Raw genomic sequence first — 14,659 nt, forward strand, 5'->3', positions numbered from 1 at the left:
TAAACTGTTAAGATATCTTGTCTGTACATTTCATCAATATTGTTATCATAATTTTTTTTTTTTAATTAGAGATTAAAATGAAGATTTTAGTGCCATCTAGTGGAGAGGTTACAGATTGCAACCAACTGAAACTTTTCCAGAGTGCAAAGCATGTAGGAGAGCAAAAAACATAAATGGGCCTATCTAGAGCCAGCGTTTAGTTTGTCCATTCTGGGCTACTGTACAACACGGCAGACTACGTGGAAAAGGAACCGCTCCCAGTTTAGATATAAATAGTTTATTCTAAGATAACGAGAAAAAAAATCAAATAAAATTACCAGTGATTTTACACTAAGGAAATGATACTTACTTATTACAATTTTTAGGACTAGGGTTGCACGTATTGATTATTTTTTATCGTCGATTAATCTGTCGATGGCAGAGATGGCAGAGAAGCCCATCAAGGTTTTACAGAGAGAAGGGGCCCCAGTTGTGGTGCACTGTACAGTGCCTTTATGGAAAGTTTAAGGGTTTTTATAGTTTGTTTTTCCAAAATGTGCCAGTATGAGTGGCCATCTGGGGCCCCTTCTCTCAATTTTTTGGGGTTAACCATTTGCCTGGTTTGCATCTCCTCATGTTTTTGCAGCTCTTCTGAGGACACGTCCTTGCTGTCCTTAGTGGATACGGACACATACAGTACTTCATGTTGGTTCTTGAGTACAACAGTTAGGGTGCCCATATTTACACTGAAACAGGTTTTGCTTGTTGTTATTATTCCTCCCGTTCATACTGGTCATTCAAACATCCCTTTTTAAGGAAGTGATGAGAGACAAAGTACATAGTCCTTTAGCACCCAGCCGTTTTTCTTAAATACTTAATAGAAAAACAAAAACAGGAGCCTACCACCCTTACATGGTAGCTACGGCCATGTGGAGCTTGAATAGTGACTGTGACAGTTTTTGCATCAAAAATAAAACCATACTTTAATGTCTTGTTAACGTTTGAGTGTGTTTGGTCTTTTTCTCTTTCCTGTTTCAAACATAGAGCAGAACTGGTTAAAGGGAACTTTAAAGGTGATGATTTACTGGTCTGGCGGAGCTCCGGTGGAACCAGGGTTCCCACGCATTTTAGTAGTTTATTTAAGCTGTTTAAAATGGGTAGTCCTATAGACGCGCACTTCCCAGGTATTTGCGGAAAAGCAAACTTCTAGCACTTGATATCTGTATTCACAAACCGGACATTTCAATAGACCAGACCAACACATACGAGTACTTTACAATATGTCAATGCTGCGCTGGTTTTTGGGGGCTAGAAATCTGAAAATCCATAAAAATCAATTGTATTTTGCATTATGTTATTTTTTATGATCATATTTCTATCAATAACCAAAAACAATGTATATTCAGACCTTTAAAAAACATTATGTTAAGTTCAAACCATTTGCAGATCTAGAAAACAGTTTTTGTAATTTTATCTTTTTTTTTTCAGGAATTTCATGACTGTGGGAACCCTGTAGAGCGAGCGCAAACACTAGATTTAAAAATAAGGAGTGACATGAAGAAAAATCTGAAGGTTGTTTTCAAAAAACACAACATAATGAAAAAAATATGAAATAAATTGAAATAGAAAGCAAAAAAATAGAGAATTTTTAATGCCTGCATTTTATTTTGAAGTGGAACTTTTTTCAGTGCCAATATTTCCTTTTACAAAGCCAAATTTTATTTTCGGTGCCAAAACTTATCGTCACTGTTCCAGCTCCATACAGCTACAGCTTGAGTTAGTTTTCTGTCATTCTCAGTGTATAATGGTGGGAAACTGTGACAGAACATATTGCAAGTTCACATTATTGGAGAATTATTACTACAATCCGTTACAATGACCCGAAGTAAAAACAGAAGGGCTTACTTCAGTTGAATATTTTATTACTATAATTTGAAACTTAAAATATATATATTTTTAAATTAAAGTTTGTGTAAAATGTCTCCTGTAAAAAAAAAAAAAAATGGGGAAAATAAAAGTGATTACCCGTACAGGTGCGTTTTTTTTTTTTTTTTTCCAACCCCATAGATAAGCAAATGTACACTGTATGATAACCATCAATTTTCACACCACAGTATACCATAAAACTGGTGTATCACTGCAACCGTATTCTCAGCAGTACGCAACAATAATGTTACAGAATTACGTGTTTTTGGGCCTTGAAAACGTAAACTCTAAACTTAAAATTCTCTCTGCAAAACAAAATTCAAAGTGATCGTGCACTTCTGCAAAGGATGGCAAAACATGCAAATACATAGCATCATAAATATGTTTTAAAGTCACTTGACTTGTATTCAATAGAGTAGGAAGCTGAATAAACATACTATCAAACTTTATGACCACACTACAAATAACCATGATCAGCTCATCCTCGTCCTACACCGCACCACTGATGTGTGACACTGTAAAGACAAAAACTGGGAAATAATAACTATACATTATCAAATTGGCCAAATTATCATGGCTAAATACTTTTTAACAATCTTTTTTTTTTTTATTAACAATCAACAACAGGGAGGGATAATCTGAAAAAAAATGTAAAATTAAAGCTTAAACACATTCAGATCAATATGATTATATGTCTTTTTTTACACTCATAATTCTGCTTTATGATATCTAGTCCTGTCTGAGCAGTTTTATTGTTCTGTAAGTGATTTACACTGCATCCCTCGTCTAACTCATCAACGACAAAAAAACTATTTGCGTGTACGATTATGGAAAAACTCATGCTTTATTCATCTTTCTTAAATGAACAATATACTTACGCTACTTACATGATGTTTTAACAATATATTCTAATTTTCACTACCTTCAGTAACACTGGACAGATGGGCTTCAACAGAAATATAAATATTGAACAGACAGATATTTATTCTTAAGGCTTACTTTGTCGTCCTGTTGTCGCCCTCTTTAGTGTCCTCGCTTCTGAACTTCGCGCTGCCGTAACATACAGATATGTGCCATGCAATCCTAAGGGTCTGTAATTTCTTAATTTTAAATTTCACTTAAATGCTGCTGAATTATCATCAGTAATATCTCGGGAGGGATAAAAGCAAAACTCTTTCCTCAGCCGTTCCAAAGGAATTATATTTTGAAAGCAAAACATGGACAGCGTCACATTTAGGATTCAAGACCCCCTCCCGACAAATGAACACCACCAACCAAAATCATTAATCTAAATTAAAGCACTGCCTTTACTTGTGTATTTGTGAAACCAGCCCGAGGTGACGTAAAATGTGTTTATCATGCTTTCGATGAGAAGCTCACGACTCCATGACTTGACGGATCCACCAAACGATTAAACCAACGGCGTATCATCCACGATATTGAGGCATCCCGTTAGAGATCTTAGCATTTACTGTACATAAAAGAATCATCTGTTGCATTTATAAATTGAACGTATTTATATTATTCTTCATATAGCTCTCTTTGTAAACTGTCCCAATAGATACAGTATGTACAGTAAAAACTGCAACAGTTCTGTTGGTGCTGGTGTAGTGAGCACTCTGTCCCGAAGTTCGAGTAAGACGCGGGAACTTTGCACAGTCTCTCAGAGCTTCATATAACAAAACAAAGCCGACAAGGAAGAATCTTAAAACACACAGTTTTCTCCTCTCCAGTCCCGTTGGAGTACACACAGCCGGTGAACCTTCTCTCAGTGCTGTGTCCGTCCCCTCTTACAGGGCCTGACAGGTAGCGCTCCTCCTGGAGCAGAGCAGAGGGGCGTCCAGGACGCTGAGAATCCAACAGGAGAGACAACGGCGAATCCGGCAAAGTCCGTGTGACGCCTCAGTCTCCCGAGGACAAAAGATGTGGCCAGTTATTCTCATAGTTTTTACTCAGCTCCCTGAAAGGTGGTTTCCTGACAGTTTCAAGTGCTTCTGTTTTCTCTCTGAAGTCTACGATTTTCACTTTTTTTTTTTTGTACAAGTCTTAAAAAAAACTATGAAGTCACTGTAAAAGAAACAAGGTTCTGGCTTTCCAGAGTTGGGATTGGATTTAGAGAGTTTTACGTTTTGATCCCGTTACAATTGGTCGTGCGAATTCCACAAAATCATCTATAAGGACCGGCCATGCTCCTGAGGAAGAAACGACATGTCATTAGTGTCACGGTGATTCAAATAGGAAAGTCCACATTCACAGAATTGCATAGAAAACAGATGCATCCGTGCTAAATCTGGCTGAATCCAAATGTCCAGACTTCAGGACCGAGTCCTCAAAGACTTCAGTTATACGTACTGGGACATGTTTACCATCATTAAGTGTCTGAGGGGGCGAGACTGCAAAGTGTGTTTCACTTGTTGAAGTGGAAATGTTAGAGGCACAACTAAAATCCCTGTAGTTGGTGAATCTTTAGCTCCTTTTACGCATCCTGTTCGAGGCAGGAACATCATGCTGTTTTTCCATCTTTTCATTCTGTATAAAAGGTATATGATCCCGGATTTGGGGGACAGAGTGGTCTCGCCTTTAAGCTGCAAACAGAGATAGTAACACAGCCGCATCAAGGTCTGCATTAAAGAGACAGCCAGCAGGACGGGTGTGACAAATTGACAGCGTGTTATGTGTTGACCCATCGCAGGAGATTCAACAAGCAACTAGCAGCAGTTAGATCAGCAGCAGTGAATGTCCGCAAACTGGGAAAACAACAGGATCTGTGAGCTCCTTACCCTCCAGAGGACAGATCAGCTGCAATATAACAGAGACGGTGAGTAATTGTTGTTGCCGTGTCTTTAGCCATAGTTATTGTTTAGAAAGCGCTGCAGACACGTCTGTTATGTATCACAGTAGAGGCTGACCCAGTTGTGTTAAACATCACGCCCCTAACTCCTCTTTAGCTTCCGCAATGCTAGCAAGTCGTCTTAAATCACGTCTTAAAGCAGAACGATGGCACCATTATTTGGTTCAGTGTAAAAAAGCAAAGGCGGCGTAAGGAAGGACTCAATAGTGGCTCTATAGTGCGTTCTCTGTGCAAAAAGGGCTTCTGGAAGACTGCAGAAAGTGCGCTTAAGGATTAATTGTGGATTTGGAGCCCTCAATACTCGCACTTCCATGAACAACCATACAAAATCTGCAAGTTTGGAAGTGCAGTGAAGTCCGAACATTTGGATTCAGCCTCTGAAGGAATTTAGTCCGACTCACCTTCCTCGTCATAGTTTGACATGTCATCTGCAATCATGTTACCAAAGTCCAACAATAGGTTCCATGTGTCCTTTGGGATGGATCGTTTATGATGTTCCTGTAAAGGACAAGTGCTGGTTAACATACTGGTATTATCATGGTTTCACGCAGCAACTCAGAGTAACCGACGGATCATTGGGCCAGCTTGTGTTCTGAGGGTCCAAGAGTCATTCAAACCAAAACCATCTGCTTACTGATCCCCGCGAGGTCGATGTCATGAAAGCTGACATCAGCCAAGTTCCCCATCACTGAAGTAAATAGATTTCAATGAGGGATGCACCAATCTAACTAACCAAGTACAGATCTAATATCAGGGACCTCGTTTTTATTCTCCAAAATGTATGTCTGTATTCCTGTGTCTCTGTAAGTCACATCATTAGCCCTGTCACAATAACTGCTTTTTTGGGCGATACATTTTCCCACGAATAATTGCAATATTACTGTCATTTTGAGACTATTTTACGTCACTTGTGACGACTGAAGTCCAGCACTTTTGCCACTAATGCTGCTAATTGTATTTGTTTGGACGTGTTTGTTTTAATAACTGTGATGAAACTTATAGGTACTTACACAGACATGCTGGACGCTTGATGAGAAAATAAACATTCATTCACATTTGAATTCTTAAGAATATTCAGACACTGGAAACGGAGCGTGAATGACTCGTGAAAATTGTCAGAGGAGGAGAGGAAAAGCTACGCCCAAGACTGATGACGGTCAGGAAAACCCTGATGTTTTTTTTTCTTTTCTAGCAACATGTTTGCTAAATGTTAGTGACCTTCTTCTGTGACACACACGTTAACAACAATATCAAGGTCAGCAAAATGACACACATCGTACGATAAGTCGATAATTACTGTGACAGGTCTACACGTCACGACCGATATCCATTCTGCATTTTAATGCAAACATACTCACTGATACAAATTGGTGCATCTTTAATTTCCCTTGTTTGACTCACCAACAGGAATCTGTTCCAAAGATCGAGGAACTTAAATCGTCCTGACAGAACCAGGTTCCAGTAGGCTACAGCCATGTCCAAGTCTGCACAAAGACAAAAAGCACAACACTTAGTCCAAACAGTTTGTGGGATACCATCGAGCAAGTTGCGATTGTCACTCTTCTTACCTAGACCCTTCTGTCCAGGATTTTTGGCAAAGTTAAAAGTGAACTGGTAGAAGTCCTTGAATTTCCCGCTATCTTTGAGCTCCTGCTCTAATCTTGGCAAAAGGGCCTTCAGTTTTTCTGGACTGTCGCACCTTAAAAAAATAAACCAGTTAAGCAATAAACAAACTAACTAACTGAATAAACACAGACACCTCAACCAGTTGCAACATGACCGCCTTGATGCAGATGACAAATTTGCTGAAGTTAACTTTGACACATGAACCCCTGAAGTCAAAACACCGCAGCTTCTTCACTGAGTCATTCCACGAAGACACAGAATACTCGAGCTGTGGTTGAGTGGCTCTATATATAGACAACCTTCCCTCCCTGGAGCTACACGAAGAGAACCACCATGCGGATACTTCAGGCACAGTGTTTATGTCCCACTTTGGAGTGCGTCTCATGCTGTTGATGTCAACACTCACCCCAACTCTGTCATTCCATCCAGAAACTCCTTCTTGGAAAACTCGCACTGAGTGGCGGCACGAAACTTCCATGCGACGACCAGAACGGTGATGCTGGCTGGATCCAGCGAGAGGTCATCGCAAAACTGCTGGATCCCGTCAATACCAATCTTATTCTCATCCTGGGGATCTACCAAGGAATAAAAAGTTACACTGACAGTTTTTGCCTACAAGTGTTGTCTAACTTTTCAACAATACAGTTCTTTCTGGAACAACTTTAATCTAGTAAATATTTCAAGTTACGGCATAAAAAACAAACCGCCCCACGTACCTTTGTAGCGATTGTAGAGCTGCTCCAGCTTTTTCCGGTCTACTGATGTTTTCATGGATTCCTTACAGTACAGATCTGGATTCTGAAAGTAGTTGTCGGTCGCAACTTCTAGTTTCCAGTCATTCTGTGTGAGGCAGTACACAGCTGTCTTCTCCCCAGCCTGTGTGAAGGACATGAACTGCCGTACCTTGTCCCTCTGCGAAGACTTCAGCTTATGCTGTGTGAGTACAGGACATGGGCTGTCAGACACGGGAGCGATCAGACCAGGCAGCACGGACAGCAACACGCAAACACAGACCGACACACAGACAAAAACACACAGCGAGACACATACATCTACAGGCATTCAGGCAACAGTAAAGACTGCGAGACACTCAGAAACACTCATATTTCAAAAGGTTAGTCTGTCACACTGACACACACATGTTATAGGTGGTGAGCCAAGACGCTGTGGCGGTAATTATGTCCTATCCAAAAGCAACATGGCCTTTTTCTGAGGGAGGATGTTGTGGATTCTCAGGGCACATGCTGTACCCGGGAGGGCCCCTCAGATAACTACAGTCATAGATGTAACATGAGTAGAGAAATGGGATGCCATCACCCAGACCTAGAGGTGCAACAAGTCTGGAGTGTAACACAAGCACCCTGCCAGAAATACACGGCAATATTAAAAAAAGAAAAATCAGATGTCACATGACTGTCTGATTTCTATCTTGATATGTTGCAGAAATGTGCGCTATGGACCTTTATAAAGTATGTCTACATCAGAAATTGTTAATAAATCAGTTGTAAATACAAGCACAAAGAGGCATTCAGTGTACATTTCACCCTGCTTGTGTTAGGGTTAGAAATTTTTTGTCCACCTGCCACTGAGACTGTTGGCCGCCAAAATCGACCAGCCACTCAATAGATTACCACTGGTTTTGTTTTGGCTGGTGAGTGACCCAAATATAAAAACCAAGTGCATATTTTACAGAATTTAGCTGCTGCTACTTTCCAACCCTGGCTGGACAGACAAATAAGTTCATGATGTTGTATCATTTAATTGTAATTGTCATGAAAGACAAGCAGTAAACAACATTTAGCTTTGAGTTGAGTGTTGTGTATAGACGGGGTACAGCTGCAAATAAATTGCCCTTTTGGGATCAACAAAGTTGTCTGAACTTGTACTGAAGTCATAGTCATACTTAAATCAAATCCAGACTACATCTGGTTTCCAAACCCTCTAAATACATGTTATGCTTTGTTGATTTGTCAATTAGTTGATCTACTGAAATTAATTCATAACAAATTTGATAACCGAATAATGGTTTAAAGGTGTAACAGAGTGAAAGATTAAGAAGAATTCAATGGCAGTAAGGATTGCAGATTGCAACCAACTGAAACGTCTCCCAATTCGATTTCCCTCAGCGTTCAGGGGGTTTTAACAGGGAGCTGAATTATCCACAGAGCTCTCCTCCTCTTCAAAACAAATGAACCAGGTGATTGTAATAGGTAAAAACACTGAATAAAGCAGTTTATCATAGAAAAAAGGTGTTTTTCAAACACTAATGGGGTTTCAAACTAGGGGGGCCAACACAAAAACATGAATGGCCCCGTCTGGAGCCAGTGTTTAATTTGTCCGTTACTGTAGAAACATAGCGGACTCAGTGGATGAGGACCCACCTCCTATGTAGATATAAACAACTTATTCTAAGGTGACAAAAATACAACGATTCTTATTTTCAGGTGATTATACACTAAAAAATACATTATTTTAATTTCTGAAAATATATCCCCTTAAATCCAACACACTGGACCTCTAAGTCTTTTGACAAGAAAGCAAATGCCCAAACTCCAGTGATCAGCATTTCAAATGTTAGCATTTGTTTCTTTTTTAAAATATTTTCCACTAGTAACATGAATATCTCTAAGTTTTGGACTGTTTTTTGGACACAACCAATTGAGAGACATCGCCTCGGGGCTGAGGGAAACTATGATGAGCAATTTTTACTATTTAACTAAAGAGTAATAAACACTAGAGTAATTGATAATGATAATCTTATATTCTAGATCTTTTCGATAATATTCACTGGGAAAAAAATCAGCACGCCATCTCCTCTCACAGCTGCAGTATCTGAGCACTTGCACTTCACAGAAAAGCAGTATTTCCTGAAACCGGAGACTAAAACTCTGAGTTCACCAAGCCGCAAACGAGTCCACCAACCCTTAGTGATTTCTGTTAATAACGACCACATGAAGTCAAACGTCTGTACCGGCTGCTGTTCAGACTGCGCGGATTATTGTGCGACCAGATGGGTAACGTTAGGTTAGCATTTTCCACAGCTAGTAACTTATGCGGGCTAACGTTAGCTAAATTAGCCAGAATGTATCACTGACATAAACTATGGGGATACAATTACAGGAATAGACTGTCAGTGTGGTTATGGATAAGCCGGGATTTCACTCAAACTACACCGTGTCTGTCCGTCTTTAATGTCCACCGACTGACCTGCTCACAGCCGAAGTTACAGACTGCCAAAAAGGGACGTGTAGCTAGCTAGCTGCTCTCAAAATATCAACTGACCTTCCCTGTAACAGCAGCGAACACAACTAACTAATCACTGCACACTTGCCAAAACGCGACACGGCGTGTACTTTAATACTACAACAGTAGTCTTCAATATAAGCCTTAATGGCACCAAAGCCGATGCCTGGGTTTGTGTTTATTTTGGTTACCTACCATTTTCACACCCGCTGTTTGACCAGTTTGGTAGCCCGACTGACGCTCATTCTGCGCATGCGCGGAAGTAGACGAGCAGTTATTGTAGGTTTCAGTGGAAAGAAATAAAGGTTCACAGCTCTCATGTCACTTGCTTTTTTTGTAGTTATTTGCCAAAATTAAGCCTTTTTCGTGTGTGTGAAAGAGCAAGAAAGTGAGATCTTTACAACACTTTGTTAAAGGTCCAGTGTGTAGGATTTAGGGAGATATATTGGCAAAAATGGGTTATAATATACTAACATATTCAAATACTGCAGCTGTGTGAGGAGGTGGATTGGTATTTTTTGACTGAATATTATTGATTTGGGCTGGAATATAAGATTGTCTTCATTATCAATCATTTATTACAGTAAAAATGGCTCATCAGAGTTTCTGAGCCCAAAGCGATGTCTCAAAACTGCAAAGATATTCACTAAACTGTTATAAAGAATAAGAGAAGAAGCAATTTCTAACACTTGAGCAGCTGACCACTGGAGTTTGGGCATTTGTTTTCTTGTAAAATGACTTAAAGGTCCAATGTGTTGGATTTGGGGGATATATTGGCAGGAATATAATAATGTTTTCTTTAGTGTATAATCACCTGAAAGTAAGAATCATTGTGTTTTTGTTACCTCCGAATTTTTTTTCTTTGACTTCTATTGTTGGTGATCCCCACACGCAACTAGCGTCGCAACAACTGTGATTTTTTTTCAACATGAAACAGTTTTATTCTGTGTTTTAATGTGCTTTTATATACAGAAAAGCAGTGTGTCGAACGATTAGTCTGCTAAAGCAAGAGCTAATAATGACCAGTTACTGTCTAAAAATGTAACATTAACCAATGCTGAAGATCTGATTGGACTAAAGTATTAATTTCTCTGAGCCTCTGTAAAGTTGGATATTCCTTGCCTGGGCCTCTCCCTCGCAGTGTGCTGCACATGCATAATCCTGTGTTGCTTAAATGCACACAACAGTGGAGAAGCAGATTTTAGATGTGTTCAGGACAACAGGACGTTGTTTGCACAGACATTTTTTCTCATGAAATACAAATGGGTACAAAAAGGCAGAAAGAAACTGATCCCCTTTTTGGTATCAGTTCTATTGATGCCAGAATTGATCTTTAAAAGTAAAATCGTTTCTGTTGTATTTCGGTATCAATCGGCCTACTCCTATGAGGCAGTATTCAGTCATAGAAGAAGTGTACACTTTACACAAAGTGTATGAGGGAGAGGGGCTTAATCATCTCATTTGTTGCCCCCTTCACTGTTGTATGAAATTCTGTGAACAGTGAGGAACTTGAGTCCCCTTATAACATGAGAAAAAGCCCACAAGTGTTCGCCTTATAAATACCCGTCTGTTGGGTGGACTCAGGCTCAGCTGAGTTTTATCTCATGTGAAGTTGAATACACCCTCCAACAAATGTTAAGGGTGTGTAGATAACTGTATCTGTGGATGTCAGTTTTCTTTTTCTTTTTTTGTTTTACAGTGAAAAAGACATAAATGGCAGCCTGATTTGAGAACCGTCACTTCAGACTGGCTCACTCGCAGGATGCAGCGTGATGGATAATTGGGAAAACTCCTGTCAGTCATGCCAATTGTAGAACACATTCCTGAGCTCTGATTGTACTCAGGAGTTTGTGGGGCTGTTGAATTGTGTTTTGTTATACTGAGAGGTGTTTCTAATATTTAGTCTACCCTCAAATAGTGACCCCGCCCCCTATAAAATAACCTGAATCAACACTCCATGAAAAACACAAAAACTTCACTAGAAGTAGGTTAATATTATTATTGTTATTTCTCAGTAAAAAGTGTTCGAAAGCAACACAACAGTATAACCTTCACAAAGGTAGGATTTATTTTAAGGCTGTTGTATAAGACTGCGTCAGTTTTAGTCAGGTGTTCCTAATATGCCAACCACTAAGTGTACTTATAAGTTGTAAATACCCTAATGTTATAGTAATAATACCAGTAAAGAATTTCATTCAAAAACTTTGTGAATCTGATCGTAAACTACCAAACTGTTAGTCGCTCTCATAAGGCATAATGAATCATTATTTATGTGCTCCATGACGACCTAAAATACAGCACATTAGAGATTCTGCAGGCATTGTGGGAGAGAAATGTCAACTTATGATAGAATAAAGAGGAACATTGTGGCAGCAAAACTTACTAAATTTAATACGACTTTCATTGTGTGCTTGCATTTCAGTATCAGTCTCTGTTTGTGGTCTGCTTTCTGATCAGCTGTTGGCTAAAATTAACACAAACATGACATGTTTCACTTACAGCTGTTCACTTTCAAATATGGTAACTAAAATGAATTTACAACTAAACTGAATCAGATGTCACAAAAACACTAAAACAGGGTTTTCAAAGCTTGACGTGCCTATATGGCACTTGGGAAGAAGGTGATGGATTCCTGGTTGACATGTTTGGGGAGAGAGGAGGCTGTGTGCAGCAGGTTATGATTTGGATCCTTTAGGTTGATTGATGGACCTGAGACAGAGATGGTTGATGGACCGTTGGGGCAGAGAGCTTTATGCATACAGTATGTTATTTTAAATACAGAAGTTGTCTTCTTCTGTCCTTTAATCTTTATCCTTGCAGATTGCATTTCAACAAACCCCTTGTTACTGAATTTTGCTTCCCAGCTTCCATCTGATGTTGTCTGCAGCAAACTGCTATGTGCAGTCAAATGGAAAAAATTACACATTTTGCACCCTGCCACGGTGTACCCATGATTTTAAAAACACTGAGGTCACTCCCCCAGCGCTTGTTACCAACTCTTATAAATGTTTGACTATGCATGAATAAAAGTTTGTTAAATTTCCTTTTTTTCTGCAAAGTAGGCAGAACAGGCTGTCCATTAATTGCAGGGTTTGATGCTGCTTTCACATTTACATGAAGAGACCATATGAATGCCTATTTGATGTGGTATTCACAACCTGGTGAATGGAAATTTTCTGAGCTACGACTTCATGCACACGACTTCCTGTGTCGTAAACACGAGCTCACAAATTCCATTTAAACGTAGCATGACTTTTGATCCCAGGCTCCTCATGTCCACTTCTCAAAGTGTCCTTGAGGAAGACATTTAACCTTAATTGCAGATTATTATGTGCGCTTTAGTATATTTAAAAAAAAACCCCAACTACTTAACCAATTTTATTTTCCATATTTATTTATCTCTTAATTTAAATGATTAATTGTGTTATCTATAAATCTTGTCTTACAACAAGGTGGTTTACAGCTGTTTGAAGGCTTCCCAACATTGGTAGGAACTTCGGTGTAGAAATGCTAAATCCATCTATTTTGTTTTCTTTAAAGATATATATATATATTTATTTCTTCTGTTTTGTTATTTTAAATATGTGTAGTGTAAAATGCCCCAAAACCCAGCATGTGTAGCTGATATGTAATTGTAGAATGCTTCATCCCTCAGGCCATAACACAAGGTACAAGGTAGATTTATTGGTCCTTTTTTTTTTGACCAATAAGACTGTTGAACTCTGAGCTTTGAACTCCTAACTCTGGTCACTGTCTCTTTATGTTTCATGTCACTTAACCTTTCCTAAATCTAAACTGTTTGCACCTCTATATGTATATATTTATATACAGTCCTGCTAAGCATACATTTTACCAGTCCTTTCCTGTTACATTTTGTGTATTCATTCAACTACTGATTTATATCACTTACTCCATATAATATTATGTTATATTTAATCCTTTATTTGAACTTGCACCGCTTTATGCATTTGTTGACATCACACTGCGGCATGCCGTAATGTAAATAACAGATGCAGAGGGATATCTAAAACGTAACATTTAAGCACAGTAGTCCACTGTAAAGCTGCAAAATGTGCCGACTTGGAATGAGAACGTGTTGTTACTTCTCATTTTGTTATGGGATTTTATAATATTATTATTTTTAAATAAATACTTAAATCACATTGTTGGAAGGAGACTGTGACACAAGTTTTTCAATGGCAACGACTGCCGTGTAATTGTAGTTCAATTAACAATAATCCATCCTTCCTTCCTGCTGCTGACAGACTGTACAACCAGCACGCACACACACACACACATACACACCAAGACCTACACCAAAAGTGCAATCTTCACAAGTACAATTATCCTCCATATTTGCAATTGATGCAAATATTTTTTTAACAGTTGAGTTTGCACCATCTTTTTTTTATTTTATTTTTTTTCACTGTTTCACCTTGTTGCTTTTTAATACTACACTCTCCTTTTTTACTTATATTGCTCTTTTGTTTGCTTACTTATCTTGAACACACCCTTGCTACTATAACAATGTGAATTTCCCCATTGGGGACTAATAAAGGATTATCTTATCTTATCTTATCTTATCTTATCTTATCTTATCTTAAAAAATAACCTTCTTCTGGTATAAGTTCAGGTATAGCTTTTGGTATAATATACCATAATTTACCTTCCCATAATATACAATTTCCATCTTATCTTTTCCACAATTTCTTCCCCGGGGATCAACAAAGTATCTCTGATTCTAATTCCTTGCATATATTTTTTGATCCAATTAATTTTCAAAAATGTATTAAATGTACCAAAATCAAATGAATTTGACAATATTTGCTACACAATACAGTCATTTTCAATAATGGAGTTTATTTTTCCAATCAAAATTTATAAAGTTTCATGTCAACCTGCTTCTTCACATACTCCTGCACAGCAGATGGCGGTAAACGTGGATCTGCAGCTGGCTGGTATCCACCAATCCCAGGAGGCGCAGGTTGTGGGCATGAACCTCTCTGACTGCTCTGCTTTCGTCTCACCGATGCG

The 14,659-nt window shown here is 38.8% G+C and overlaps 1 protein-coding gene across 2 annotated transcripts; it reads right to left on the minus strand.

The window, feature by feature from the left end:
• Positions 1-2,723: 2,723 nt before the first annotated feature.
• On the minus strand, positions 2,724-9,881 carry dcun1d2a (DCN1, defective in cullin neddylation 1, domain containing 2a). Of its 2 annotated transcripts, XM_042495258.1 has the most exons (7): positions 9,821-9,881; positions 7,099-7,315; positions 6,789-6,957; positions 6,325-6,455; positions 6,158-6,240; positions 5,158-5,254; positions 2,724-4,097 (listed from the first exon to the last, which is right to left on the minus strand). In XM_042495258.1, exons 1-7 carry the CDS (start codon positions 9,821-9,823, stop codon positions 4,018-4,020), a joined length of 780 nt encoding a protein of 259 aa, XP_042351192.1. In that variant the 5' UTR covers positions 9,824-9,881; the 3' UTR covers positions 2,724-4,017. The 2 variants fall into 2 exon arrangements, with proteins under 2 accessions (XP_042351192.1, XP_042351191.1); XM_042495257.1 differs by lacking the exon at positions 9,821-9,881 and having other exon boundaries at positions 7,099-7,529.
• Between the last annotated feature and the right edge of the window lie 4,778 nt (positions 9,882-14,659).

The sequence above is a fragment of the Plectropomus leopardus genome, chromosome 10 (assembly GCF_008729295.1).
Source record: "Plectropomus leopardus isolate mb chromosome 10, YSFRI_Pleo_2.0, whole genome shotgun sequence".
NCBI classification, from domain to species: Eukaryota; Metazoa; Chordata; class Actinopteri; order Perciformes; family Serranidae; genus Plectropomus; species Plectropomus leopardus.